Here is a 15409-nt window from a genome sequence, read left to right as displayed (position 1 = left end):
CTAGACAACAGTAAATTGGATGCCAAGTTCAAAGACACTCGCTATGTGTTATTGAGAAACACCTCTTGTAACTCTTTTGAGTTAGTGAATGTGGAAGATGGCTCAAAAATAATGAGAAATGTAAAACATCTTCGACACGCTCCTCCATTGGATCTTGATTTTGAATCTGCAGATACAGAAAATGCTGAGAATACAGGACTTTCTGACGTGGAGGAAGTGCCGAGTCCTCAGACAGTGGAGAGTACATCCGTAGGAGAGCCAGTAACTTTACCCAGAAGTGAAGTAACAACCAGAAGTGGCAGGGTTATCAGGAAACCAGCTCGTTACAGAGACATTTACAAATATAGGATTTGCATAGCTCTCCAAATGTTAAATTGCTCTATTTTGTTTGTTATCTATGTAGATGTTGCTTAGACTGCTAGAAATGAGGTGATATTTAGAAGTGACTTAAGTAGAAATTGAACTAAAATTTGAGTTGGTACGCATAGAAATAGTTGTAAAAAAAGAAAAAAAAGTTGAATGTGTTGAATAGAAATGGAAGGTTTTACATACATTTTGTTGTAATAGTTAATAACAGTTTACAATTGTATGGTAAAGTTATGGACTTTAAAAATAACAAAGGAAGGGATGTAGTATAGTGAGTAGACATCGCGAGACAACAGAACGAGAGAGTTGAAGGCGGGAGAATATATGGTGTAAGGGCGTGATCTGTGTAGTTAATAAAATAGTTAAAATAATATAAGAACGGCTCTTTATTAAGATACACAACAGATATAAAGATGCGGAAATGAGTTATATAGCGTTTGATAGTGGTTGCTCGGAGACTGGGATAATGCTGGCATTTTAGAAACTTTCTACATGCGTGCGAATACCGTGACACAAGGAAAACGAAGGAAAAAGTAATTTCGTGAGCACAAATTGTAAATTGTTCCCTCGATATAACTTTCCTAACTTTTCCTAGTGATGGCCCCTCCTGAGCTCTGTAACAAAGTGTTATCACACTTAAATTATTTAAACGAATACTTCTCCCATGTATTTATACATTTTTTGTACTTCGGAGATAACTTCGGAGGTATCAGACAGTACACCACCTTGTACTCTACCATTTCTGTCAATTAGCTTACGTGTGTTTTAAATCCAGTCGAGTCTGTTCCTTCTGTAGCCTTGTGTGAATTTATGTTGTTTTCATATGCATTTTTTGTTGTTTTAGTACAGTATGTGAATATAATGTTAATATTAATACATTCAGGTGAAATACAAGTTATATTGTAGTTCAACCACGGTAAATAAACATAGCAGAAGGGCTTTAGTAGCGTGATGCTAGCTACATTAAGTGACGCTAGCTTGGCAGCACCTTTCAAAATAAAAGTAACCCTGTTTTAGGAAAAAAAATCCTGGACCAGATAAAGTCACATTTATAGCACAACAACAATTTGTACATCCTTAAAACTGGGTGGAATGTGATACAGAGACGCACAGGTAATAGGAAATTGCCGTTCTTCATTTTTTTTTCTTTCTTGCAATCTCTGGTGTTTTTATATCACTTTCTGCTTGCAAACTGACACAGAGCTGTGCTCTTCTAGACAGGAAAAAGTCTAATTCCTGACAAAACAAAAAATTGTGCCTTAACAAAAGTAGCTCAAATCTATTGTACAGACCCACAGCTAATAGAAAATCACTATGGTTTTGTCAGATAAGCATCTTTGCAAATGTTGCTGGGGTTTATAAGACCACTTGCTGTTTCCAGACTGGGACCATGCAGTGATGGACAGGGAGTGGTCTCACTCCCCTCCCGACCAAACCAAAATTTGTGCCTCTTCAAAAATACCTCAGATCTATTCCACAGACCCATAGCTAATAGAAAATCACCTTGGTTTTGTCAGATAAGTGTCTCTGTCAAAACTGCTGAGGTACAGTATGTAGAGCACCTCCTATTACCAGACTGGGACCGTGCAGTGATGAGCAAGGTGTGGTCTCACTCCTGTCATGACCAAAGAAAAATTTGTGCCTCTTCGAAAATACCTTAAATCTATTCTACAGACCCACAGCTAATTGAAAATCACCTTGTTTTTGTCACAAAGGGTCTCTGTCACAACTGCTGGGGTTGATAAGACCACCCAGACTGGGACCATGCAGTGATGCACAGGGAGTGGTCTCACTCCCAAACAAACAAACAAAAAATTGTGCCTCTTCAAAATTAGCTCAAATCTATTCTACAGACCCTCACCTAATAGCACATATCCATGGTTTTGTTATATAAGTGTCTTTGCTAAAGTTGACTTTACCTAGTCCAGGAATTTTTTTTCTAATTTTCTAAACCAGGGTTTAGGCTTTCATTTCATTTTGAAAGGTGCTGCCAAGCTAGTGTCACTTAATGTAGCTAGCAGTACATTACAATTTGGCAGTACTGCTACATTAGCAGTAGGCTGCAGTACGTGTCCCAAAAGCCTAATATACTCACAGATTAATTCAGGTCTGTTTCAGGTAGAGGCACTGCCAAATTAAAAGTGTCATTTTGTTATGCCACATTAAGAACATTAACATTGGTCACATTAAGAACCTAGGTCATCCCATGTGTTATATACTGTATGAATTTAATGTTGTACCACTGGTTATGGTTTCACTTCTGTGCTGATATTCAGGTACAATTTCACTGCTATAGCACTGCTATTTCACTGCTACAGCTATAGCACCTGAACCTGTCTGACCCCCATGTTGAGTCTCTTGATCCACCTCTTCTCTAACCTTATTCTGACCTTCAGCAGTCTGTTGTGTTTAGGGTGAGTTATGTCAGTAAGAAGAGAATTGTACCCAATACACTTTCTGCTGGCCCAGAGCCAACTCCTCTTCTACAAGAGCAGGATAAACACAGTCTCAGGTGGAGGGTCTGTAAAGGGAGTGAGAGTTTGAGGGGTTGGTGAAGAGCAGGATCTCACTAGAATTCCTCTAGTAAAACTGTGGAGATACTGTAATTGTTTGGGGTGCTATATTGTAAGGGTTCTAGTGAATACAAGCTACTGTATATTTTAGTTCAACCAGGTTAAATAAACATGTACTGTGCTCATTGAACTTGAGGGGGTCCGAGGCTACGTGTCCCTAGAGTAAAAAGTTGGAGAGCGAGAATCACGACAGCACTATGGAGAGATCCAGAGTGTACGGATCAACTAGTGAGCTTGGAGGTGTGGGTGAGTTTAAATTCAATAGATGGGGGGAAAAAGGGAGAGATTATCAGGAAAAAAGAGGAACAGAAGGGACTGGATTAGGATTGGTAAAATGTCTGGAGAGGATGAACATAGTGCAAGTGTCACGCCCCACACTCTCCCTTGCAAACGACGTTACATTCCTGGAACCTCTGCTTCCCAATCTCATCTATGATTGAACCCAGCACATTCTCACATGCATCAGATTCCTCAAATTCTCACTCCCTAACCAATCATCCAATCACACCCCTTTCCTTTCAGTATTTAAACCCCCTTCGCACACCTTCCCACGCTCACTATTGAGAAGCCTATCTTAGTATTCTCCAGTGCGTGTTTCCTAACCTTTTGACTGATCTCCTGTTATGAATCTTCTGCTTCCGCCTCTTGACCTCGCCTTCTGGATTTTGCCTTTGAATTGTTTTGACTATCTCTCGTTACCGGACCCTTTGCCTCCCTTATCGACCCTGCCTTTGGATTTTGTCTTTTGGATTGTCCCTTTGCTACTCTGTGTCCTGTGGGATTCCGGTCACGCATAAGGATCCTCCTATTCCACGTATTGGTTCCCTGACAGCAAGGCATCCACATTTTTTCTCAAAGAAAAAACACTCAGGATGTGCGGTTGTGTTCCGGCTGCTGTTGTGTGCAGGGTGAGTTATGTTAGTAAGAAGAGAATTGTACCAAGTGCACTTTCTGCTGGGCCAGACCCAACTCCTCTTCTACAAGAGCAGGATTAACACAGTCTCAGGTGGAGGGTCTGTAGAGGAGGAGAGTGTTTGAGGGGTTGGTGAAGAGCAGGATGTCTCTAGAATTCCTCCAGTAAAACTGTAGACTCTTGTCTGAAGGTGTTGGTGTGTTTTGACTACGTTACATGTGGGAGTCTGTGTAGAGAGTCTTTCATGTGTAAAACGTGTGCAGTGTTATGTAGTTTTGCGAGGGATGAGATTTGTTTAGTTTCATGATCAATTTCTTTATTCTTTTATTTCTTTTTGTAATAATAATTATATAATTGCTTAATATAATTATTATTTTTTTTGTGGTGTTATAGTTAAAACCCTGTTTTTTTTTCTTCAAATGGTTTATTTTCTTTAAATGGGAAAGTTGTTTTTCTCAAAATATCTACATCAAAATCTCCAGTTTACTTACTCCAGTATTGGTCATTTACATTTGGGATTAATAAACCATTTGAAGAAAAACAACACTGTAACTAACCAAAATATCTATAAAAAGATGACATCATAATAAAATATAATAATTAATGTGAAGCAATTTTTATTATGGTTAAAAGTCAAAGTCTTTCTATTTCTGTTTTTCATTTCCAGTCACTGTAGCTCCGTGTGTCTCCCTGTTTCCCACTGTCTCCCTTCCTGAGAATTTCTTCTCATCTTTCTTCTTCCTCCTGGAAACCAAATTTTGAAGCAGGTGTTATCTTCATCATCCTCATCCATGGACACTCTGAGACTGATAATGACATGATGTTGTATATTACTGCTGTACTGGGTGTTGTAGTGAAGATTTGGAAAGAAAGATGAGGATGAGCTGTGCAGATGTTCAGCTGTTCTCCTGTCTTTTTGTCTACAGGATGGAGAGATGTAGACTAACAGAGAGATGTTGTGAAGATCTGGCCTCTGCTCTTCAGTCTCAACACTCCAGTCTGAGAGAGCTGGATCTGAGTCACAATAACCTGGGGGATTCAGGAGTGAAACTGCTGTCTGCTCTGAGGAATCCCAACTGTAAATTAACAACTCTGAAGTAAGTGAACACTGGTGATTTTTTTTTAGTTTTATTTAGATATGTTAAGACTCACAACATTCTGTTTTTCACATGCATCAAAAAGTAACACCTAGAAAATACAAAACAAAAAAGAAGGGTGACATATAGAAAACAGTTTCTTGTTTCATTTTAAACAAGTTCTTGTCTGTGGATTCTTTGTAAACATATGACTACTTAGCTCTGAGGGATCCCAACTGTAAATTAACAACACTGTGGTAACTGTTACACAACTTTATACAAGTTCTTGTCTCTGGCTTCGAGACTCGACATGTCTCTGGCATCGAGACTCAACATGCAAACTTTCCCACTTTGCCCATCTTTTTACTTATGTTTATGTTGTTGTTGATTTAGAATTCTGTGGGTAACATTGTCTATGAGATTTCATTCATAGAATCCTTCTTCATTTGAACACAAGGTCAGTCCAGCTTTAATCAGTTTCTAGTGATTTATTTCATGGCTGCCGTCTTGACAGTTCTAAACAAGTATCTTTCTGCCTCTGAAGGCAGCCCATCTGATGGTTGTCCCAGAAGAAAAAAGACTCCTAATAAGGATTGTTGTATATTTCTTCAAGATTTTGAAGACTTGGCCAACCCAAATTTCTCATTTGTATCTTACTCTAAACTCTTGTATTCCTCCTGTATTTTCTAATATTCTATATACATCTGAAAGGATGTAGCTGTGGAAGTGAGTTAGGCATGCAAACTTTATCAATATGTTAATCTCTTATTTTAGTCTCACTTAATTCTTCTCAGCTTTGAATTTCCCCAGTGTTTTCTCCTCTCTCTCTCTGTGCTTTAACCTTGCCTGTCTGACCACGTCTTACACTTATCCCTGTGCTCTGAACCCTGCATGTTAAACGACTCTGCCTGGTGCTTTAATCAGTTCCTCTCAGCTCAACCCTTCCATTTCGATCGCGCTCTAGTTTCACTTTCTCCTGCCTGCCCTGCTTGCTTCCAGCAGAGCCCGCACCTGGATTCAGTCTCCAGGTTACTGCTTCCATCAGCTCAGTGCAGGAGATATCACACTGGGGCCCTAGGTTCAATTCCAGACCTGGGGTGCTATCTGTATGGAGTTTGTATGTTCTCCCCATGTTTGTGTGGTGTTCCAGTGTTCTCCCACAGTCCACAAACATGCTGGCAGGTTCATAGACTTCTAGGAAAGCTGGCACTGGTATGAGTGTGTGCTCTTTGATAGACTGGCATCCTGTCCAGGGTTCAATCCTGCCTTGTGTCCAGTGCTTCTTGGGACAGGTTCTGGGTAACTGTGACCCTGAATTGGATAATTGTTTATTAAAAGTGATGTTGATGGTGTTCAAATGCTGCACTACCACTTTGTCAATTAGCTGACAGTATAAACATATCCCTGTAATGACAGATAAAGTCAAATTTCAGGGCAAACTTCAGTCTAGATTTATTTGGGAGGGAAGAAAACCTCAGGTAAAACCTAAAGCACTCAAACACTCCCAGATCTACAATCTAACTTCTGTGCAGCTCAGCTTAAAGCTTCAACAATCTGAGTGACCGCTCCCCAGCAAAATGGTGGAGGTATTAATCTCACTTAAAACATTGTTTTACACCTAGTATAACTCAAAGCATTATGAAAATAATTAAATTCTGCAATTTAAATACATTAATCACTTAGAAAATAGTGTGTATTTAAAAAAAAATCAAGAAAGGAATAGTTGTTTTGAGGGTTGAGAGAAATAGCATGGCACCCTGACTTTAAACCACATAAAATAGACAGACGTTTTAGAAATGGTCATTGAGGGGCATAAGACAGAAACAAGGAGGAAGATAGAAATCCTGGAAGTACATGCTAGGTGTTATCTTCATCATCCTCATCCATGGACGCTCTGAGATGGATAATGACATGATGTTGTATATTACTGCTGAGCTGGGTGTTGTAGTGAAGATTTGGAAAGAACGATGTGGATGAGCTGTGCAGATGTTCAGCTGTTCTCATGTCTTTTTGTCTGCAGGATGTGGAGATGTGAACTAACAGAGAGATGTTGTGAAGATCTGGCCTCTGTTCTTCAGTCTCAACACTCCAGTCTGAGAGAGCTGAATCTGAGTAAGAATAACCTGGGGGATTCAGGAGTGAAACTGCTGTTTGCAGCTCTGAGGGATCCCAATTGTAAATTAACAACACTGAGGTAAGTGAACACTGGTGATTTCTTTGTTTTTTATTGTTTGATGTAGATATTCTGAAACGCACAACATTCACTTTTTCACATACAGATGCAGCCATTCAAAATGGGTGGGGTATTTCGCGGTATACCCCGGTGGGCGTGTCGCGGTATCACGCAGTATCACGGGGTTAATCGCGTCATTTGACGTCATGCCGGAAAGTATCCGGCATCACCTTGTAAAACCGCCAGGAGGAGCCAATAAAGCTTAACCTCTCATGTACAGTATTTGAGCTTTTAAATTTAAACTGTGTATTACAGCTTATTAATCATCAGTCATTAAAATGTTGGTATATTTTATGAAAGCAAGATTGCTCAGTTGGACAAAAGTACACAACCTAACTTTATCAGAAATATTTATGTATCAAAGCCTTTGCCGAAGATATTACTAATAGTATTAATAATGAATGACTTTGGACAAGCTGTATACTCAAAGTATAATTTCTTTAGCACATTTGTACAAGCACTTGGAATCTGTCCAAGCCCTACTTTGTCAGGCATTTTCTTTTACTTCAACGGACATAAAAACTCCCTTGCTTTTAACAGGGCGTTTCATAATTTCTAACTACGAAAATTATTTAAACTGCGACACTTATCATTCAACTAGAGCTCAAAATATCACAAGGATCCTCAAGAGCACAGCAAAGACTGTATTAAAAGATAATTGTATCAGATACATGAGAATCCAGGCTTTTTATCAACGCTTTCTTTTCCGTATACCAGATATTATGGAACCACTTCAGAAGGGTGTCAGCCAGTCAGATTCCAGGAATCGGTACTTTAAAGAAAAAATACACACCGGTATTCCATTTCTCCCTGAACATTTTAAACATCGAAGAATTTAACTAACATGTGAAATAGTGTGTAAAAAAGTGGTAGTTTTAAGCTTTTCTGCTAATATAATATGGAATTGCGTATCTAAAGAAATTAATAAAGATATGATTATATTCGTGTACTGCGACACTTTTGGGATCAAACGTGGAAGGATTAGATTGTAATCGTTTTTATTTTTCAAATACGTTTTAGAAAAGTGTAATCTATACTAAAAAGCTGTTCACCACCTGCTATACAGATACATATTGTAATACTTTCGGGTTTGGATAGAACGGACACAAGAACTGAGACTTGCGGAGTTTAAGCAAGTTAAAGCCTTTATTTTTCTTCTATGTCACCACCTGCTAGCCCGGCTCTCCCGTGCCACCGCCCGCCAACAGCGCGAACCAACACGCCACCCGCGCGCCCAGAGAGAGAGAAAAGAGAGAGGGAGTAAAACCGAGGGGTGCAGAAGTAGGGAACTATTTACAAGGAAAACGGATACCTGCCCAGACTGTACTCCCGCTTCACTGTGGGACAGCCGCACTGGTCGGCGGCCTTCCTAAACCCTGCCCTGACCACTTTCACTCCTGTCCTGCTCTTCCCCGCGCACCCCAGCCGGGCGCTCTTCGGCCTCTGCCCGGGCCGAATGTATATTTTGATATTTACACCCGGCGCAGCACCGAGGGAACGTCTGCATTTATAACTTAGTTTTTAAAATTAGTCAAGCAATATGAAGCATCTCCTTTTACTTTTAAGTCCCTTAAATACATTGAGCACAGCTTTCTCACCACTTTTTGATACCATCCTTACACAAAGCAGAAACTTCTTGTATTTTCCGATGACATACAGTACAAGTGGAAAGATTTTGTTACGTTATACGTTTTAGGAACGTTTCATCTAAACAAACACCACAAAACTATTCTCGATTGTATTTCTGAATGTTATGTTACACCTACAGTAGTTCACTGCTTTAAATACATCGAATTAAGAAAGTTAGGTGTAGCACTTTAGATCTTTTTTTCTGAACCAGGGAAAATCTGATCATGTTTCTCTATAACAATAATAAAAAACTTTATTTTACATATCACCTTTAAAAGTGGTATCTCAAAGCAATACAGTAGATGTAAACCACAGATTACAAAATAAATACCCAGACAAACACAAATGCATTTTTAATAAAATGCTTTTATTCATTCAGCAGAGAGAGAGAGAGACATCCAGCAGAGAGAGACACACACACAGGTTTTCATTGACGAAAAGTAATTGTTTTTATTACATTCCTCTTGTCTAACAGGAATGTTCCCACTGGGCAAAAGACGTATAATATACGTCTATTAAACGCATACCTTAGACGTCTAAATGTGGTCTGCAATTTGTCTAGAATGAAATTCTAATATACGTCTAAAGTTATTCGTCAATTATACGTCTATGTTTAGACGTTCATTATACATAAATGGTTGGAGTTCTATTATACGGATAAATTTAGAGGACTATTATACATATATGGTTGGAGTTCCGGATAACTTTAGAGGTCTATTATACGGATAACTTTAGAGGACTATTATACGTATATGGTTAGAGGTCTATTATACGGATAACATTAGATGTCTATTATACGTATATGGGTAGAGGTCTATTATACATCAAAGATAGGTTTTATAGGTGTAGAAACAAGTAAACCAAGCCAATGATTAGGTTTAGAAGTTTATTCTGAAAATACACATTCACACCTGAAACATATGTATTTCAAATTATACATTGTATACAATCAATCAACAGTCTTAAACTTCAGCTACAAATTCTGGTAACATGGCAATATACAGTATAGTAATGACAAACACAAACTAATTACATTAACACACTAACTCAAAACCACATTTTGATTCAAATATACATTTTAAAATGTACAACTTCTATATTTCCAAGAAAAAAAATATTACAATAGAAGTTAAAACAATTTTTGTCCACTATTTGCAAACCCTGTCTAATTGTCCTAACAGTTAGAACCAAAAACCTATTATTTTCAGTGTCCAGATCTCCTGGCCCCCTGCCTTGCATATGCATTCTTCAAGTAACACATTGCGTGCTCCTTTATTTCTTTTTCTGTTGATGTAGGGTGGGACTTCAGCACCGCAGCTAGGAGAAAATTATATAATATTACTTCCCAAATAAATGATGATTAATATCTTCTTTAGTATAATCTAAAAAATGCATGGTTTACTAAGCTCAAAGCTGAAATAAATGTATAAAATTTGGCTTGCATCATAGCAGTTGAGCAATAAAGTCTGTCCTAATTAAAGAGTACCCAAAGTTTGAAAGTACAACATAGAATAAGAATAGAGAAACGGCAAAACGATTTTGTGTCATCTTCCCCATTCACACTATTTTTATGTGCCATTTTTTGCTTATTCACGTACTATTTTAATCAAAAATAATATTAGGAAAGATCTTTATGTATTCAGATAGTATTATTATTGTTCATATTTACTCGTCAAAAGAGGATTGCTGAGATATTTGCGGATATACTTCTACGTTTGAAAAACGTGTCCAAAATGGTGAGCAACGAATACTAGCAATGCATTGTGGTATATAACCGGAAAATATGCTGGGTTCGATATTTTCTCAACGTATGCGTTTATTAATGTTGTCGATATTATGGTTGAAATTTAACATTGATAATACATCGCGGCTATGTGCCCCCTGCTATGAGCTGATGTGCAATTTTAACGCATGCAGTTAGTAAGGATCGGTCACTGTTGTATGGTATTATATATGACATTATGAAATAGGATGGGGACAGGCCTGGCATCACGGGGGGAGGGAGGAATGTCGCCCCTTCAGTTTTGGGCAAAAAGATTTACCTAACTTAATTTGCGCCCTAAAAAAATAGTTGTACTTTGTCAATAGTCAGACAACACTAAATGACACGATCAGTCATTCAGTCTGTTTGATGGGCAGGAGGGCTATCCGTCCAGGAACTGCACATATCAGTGTTGTTATTGAGTGTCAACATTACGATCCTGTTTGCTCAGGTGGACCGATTCCTTGCAGTAGTTTATCATTATACTTAAAATCGTTATATAACTAGGACTAGTTATAGCAGTCTGTGCTTTCTGTTGGTTTTACAACATTTTTTTCTTAACGATTCAGAACGTCCATGTAGCTGCAAAAATGAACGCTTATGGTACTTTTCGCTCCAGGCAATACAAACCGTGAGAGTGACGAAAAATGTGAAACTGAACTTCATCGCAAATACCAGATTGCTAGTCGTTATCTTCTATCATGAAGCACAAATCAATGGCATAGCTGTGAGATTTCATTTGGGTAGCTGCACCGTACAGCTCCGTTTCAACCGAAATATCACCCCCCCTCAGAATTTCAGAGGCCCCCCTACAGATTTTTCCCCGGGCACTGCGCACTGATGGGAGACAGGGTGTCCAGGAAATGGTATCAACTTTTCTCAAGAAAATACAAATAGAAACTCTATAGGCACTCAAACATTTTACTGTTTTTTTTTCAGGCATGTGGCAAGACCCCCTCCGCAAAACCCTTGTATGCCAAGCTGTGGGCATTGATTCGTCGAATATACGTGTATTCACGGCGAAAATACGGCTATACGTATATATACGTCGCCTCGACATATAATCAACGTCGAATTGCAACCGTAAAATCGACGACATTAATAAACGCATATATAACGTCGAAAACACATCTAACACAGTGCCTGAGGCTTTTTACTGTATGTATCATGTGTGCCGCAACTAGGAGTATACGGCACTCTGCACAGTGTATGAGGTAAATTATTTTCGCAGTCATTAATTTACACGTGTACAATAAATATAGTAAATATAATAAACATAAGAACACGAAACAGCCTGTTAATAAAATTGTTACAATTTTGTTCGGTCAGTTCTTCCTCCCAGAATTTATAGATCGCATCGATCAGTTCCTGCTTTGTGACGGGCTTAGCAGTTTTCCGAACGTAGTCTTTCAGCGAATGCCAATACATCTCTATCGGATTTAGATCTGGGGATTCGGCTGGAGTTTTCACCCAGTTAACTCCTTTTGCTACAAGCCTTGCCCTTGCTGCTGTGTGTTTCGGATCGTTGTGTTGAAAGAGATGGTGCCTTGATCCAAAGTGCTCCCTGATATATGGGGCGGCATGCTGTGTGACCACGACTTCCTCGAAGCATTCACGGTCCATAATTCCTTCGAAAATAAGAAGTGGTCCCGGGCCTCTTCTAGATATACCCCCCCAGACGTGAACCTTCAGTGGATGTTTGGGCTTTGGCTTGTCCACATATCTCCCCTATTTGCAAAATGACATTGTTGAAAACTGTTCCAGAGCCACTGATGTTTCGTCGGTGAAAAGTACATCCTGAAATGCCTCCCCCTGTTCAATCCATTGGAGCATTTGTTTGAGTCTTTCCTCTTTGTTTTTTAGCCTTATCATTGGGCATGTGTTGGTTTTTCTGTATCTCCATCCAAGCCTCCTGCGCACTCTTCTTATCGATGTCGGACTAACGGTCACACCGAGGTCAGCCCATAGCCGTCTTTGGACTTGCATCGCCGGTAGCTCATCATTTTCATCAGTCAGTTTGTCGATAGCTCGCACAATAGGACTTGAAAAAAAAGAGATCAACAGTTAGTTTTAAAAATAATGTGCGTAGTTGTATTTACATGCAAGAAAATTATTTTTAGAAAGTTATTTACCTTTGAATCGTCCTCGGTTTAGATTCTCTTTGCCTCCTCTCCCCTTTATAATGTCGTCTCACTGTGCTTTCAGAAACTAAGATATCCATCGAAGCCAAATGCTGTACAATGTCCCGTGTTGACTTTGCGTTTCTTTTCATCTTCATTATTTGGTGTGAGAGAGTCTTCGTGATTTTGGCCATTGTCCGTCTCCTTACCAAAGCGATACAGTGGTGCAGCTTGAATTCTGTACCTACAGATGCAGCCATTCAAAATGCGCGGTAAAAACCTGTGGTACAGTAACCTACCCACAAGCCACTGCAGGGCACCGGAGGCCACCGCGGTAAGTGATTGGCTGGCCAAAATGACCGACAGGGGCACTCGTGGTGCATTGGTTAGTAGCGAAAAGATTTAATCATTTAATGTCTTTACTGTGCACATTTTAATCCGCTTAGTTTTGAATATTTATATGGAATTTTACCACTAAAGGGAAATTTTAGTAGCTGAGCATAAAAAGAAGAGGAGCATAACGCATCTGAAGGTCATAAACTAAATTAATTTAGGAACATAAACATTACTGTATGTACATAAACTGTACTGTGTATGGCTGGTCTTGATAGTTTAAAGAAAAAATACACACCAGTCTTCCATTTCTCCCTAAACATTTTAAGCATGAAAGTTTTATGAAATGGTACCCAAATATGCGATTGCTGTATAGAATTAATTTTAATTTAAAATAATTATTTAACACAAAAATTAAGCTGTTTACATTTTCTGCCTGAGAACAGTCACCCGTTGCTACCCAACACAGAAACACAGCCACTAACTAGCAAAGAGAGGACATTAGCTAGCCAATATGATAAAGAAATAAATGATTATTTTGTTTATTTCTTTCGCACATTTATTTGAACATTTCCATAGATTGTACAAGCGCTTGGAAACTGTTAAATCCCTAGTTCATCAGGCATTTTCCCGGTCTGGCGCCGGTCTGTGTCTTCTAGGATATAATGCCAGCGAATGTCTCATTTTGTATTTCTTAAAAAAAAAATCATTTGCCCAGCCTAACAGTATTGTTGTTATTGTTTTTAACCTGTAAAGCGCTTTGAGGAGCCACCTTTAAAGGCGCCATATACAATAAAGTTCATTATTACTATTGTTAATTTGCTGGACAGAGAGGTGAACATTATTACACAGAAGACAAAGATAGCGATTTACGTTGCATTGTGCATTGTGCTGCTGTAATACAGTTTTAAATAATTAAAAGTCTAAACAGTATCAGCTTTATTTATGGGTTTTAAATAAAGGCGATTTAAATGTGATTTAAATCAATATAAATGTTTATATTGTAACTCATAGGTGACTATTCATTGTTATTAAAATGACTTAAATTCGATCATGTTGTGATATTTAGAAATATAAATTTGTTTGGTGCGAGTGAGGTTTTAATTCATCTCTGACTCAGGAGATTAATTAAAGAAATGTTTGTTAAAATAAATGCAGTGGGATTCGATCACAGACCATGTGAGGTGAGCGTCAGTAACCTAACCCACAGCGCCACCGGCAAGGTCACGTGGAGAGTGCTGAAAAAGCACTACAGAAACATTATCAACAGACAATGTACAGCATGTACTATTCTTGTGTTGCGGTACATGAATATAATTATATCAATATTAATTTCTTTAGATACGCGATTCCATATTATATTCCCTTTTGATCAAATTCTAAAAGTATGCTTGTCGACTCCGGTATCACGTTAGTTAAAGACTTTGATGCTAAATGTTTGGGAGAAATGGAATACTGGTGTGTATGTTTTCTTTAAAGTACCAAGACCAGCCATATACTGTATGTTTAAGTTCCAAAATTAATATCGTTTATGGCCTTCACACGCATTACAGTATGCTCCTATTCTTTTTATGCTCAGGTACTAAGATTTCCCTTCAGTGGTAAAATTCCATATAAATATTCAATACTTAAACGGGCACAGTTAAGACATTAAATATACATATACATACTGTATACAGTACAGTTTGCATACGGTAATATGTTTATGTTCCTAAATCAATCTCTTTTATGAGCATGTGAAAGGCATGGTGAATCAATTCTCAAAAATTACTGTACTTTGCATGATTGGAAACAAATGCGTGATTGCGAAATGCTGTGGTGTTACTTTTAAAAAGACGGTCAATGAAAAAAAGAACGTGGACAAAGGCAATACTTTGTTTACAGCTTGTCCAAGGTCATCCATTATTAATACTATTAGTAATATCTTCGTTAAAGACTTTGATGGCGACAGCTCAAACATGAGAGGTTGAGCTTTATTAGCTCCACCTTGCGGAAATTCCGGATACTATTATTTTAATTGCGGTATTATAGGAGAATTTACGGTAACTCGCGGTAGACCACGTAAAGCGCACCGCAAAATAATACGGTATCGCCCGCGCATTTTGAATGGCTGCATCTGTATATACTGTATGGTATGGTACAGATAAAACATACACCATACCGATGAGCTAATACCAGGACACCAGGAAATGTGTCTGATGCATTAGCAAGTTAAAACAATTGCGTTGAAAACCTGGGCGTAACAGCTGTCCCTTTTTCTGATCACTCGCTCTCTGGATACACATCTCACCTGTCCTGTTCTTTGTTTTCCTAATTTGCTGATTATAACTGCTGCAATCCACTCCTACCCTCACACCTAATGAAAACTATTTTCAATTTCTTGGCGCGGTTCAATGTGCAATTA

At 38.5% G+C, this 15409-nt stretch overlaps 2 protein-coding genes across 2 annotated transcripts in view; both read left to right on the top strand.

Moving 5' to 3' along the window:
• The window catches only part of LOC138223989 (growth arrest-specific protein 6-like), a 310946-nt gene that overhangs the window by 187593 nt on the left and 107944 nt on the right, over nucleotides 1-15409 (top strand). The window lies entirely within an intron of this gene.
• Nucleotides 1-15409, top strand: part of LOC102696300 (protein NLRC3-like) — a 128319-nt gene that overhangs the window by 50815 nt on the left and 62095 nt on the right. The window contains exon 3 of the mRNA XM_069180127.1: nucleotides 6949-7122. Coding sequence (XP_069036228.1) covers nucleotides 6949-7122 — 174 coding nt within the window. The remainder of the gene's footprint in view (nucleotides 1-6948; nucleotides 7123-15409) is intronic.

This window comes from Lepisosteus oculatus, chromosome 18 (genome assembly GCF_040954835.1).
Source record: "Lepisosteus oculatus isolate fLepOcu1 chromosome 18, fLepOcu1.hap2, whole genome shotgun sequence".
Lineage (NCBI taxonomy): Eukaryota > Metazoa > Chordata > Actinopteri > Semionotiformes > Lepisosteidae > Lepisosteus > Lepisosteus oculatus.
The sequence above is the reverse complement of the archived record's forward strand: the minus strand, read 5'-3'. Positions and strand labels throughout refer to the sequence as shown.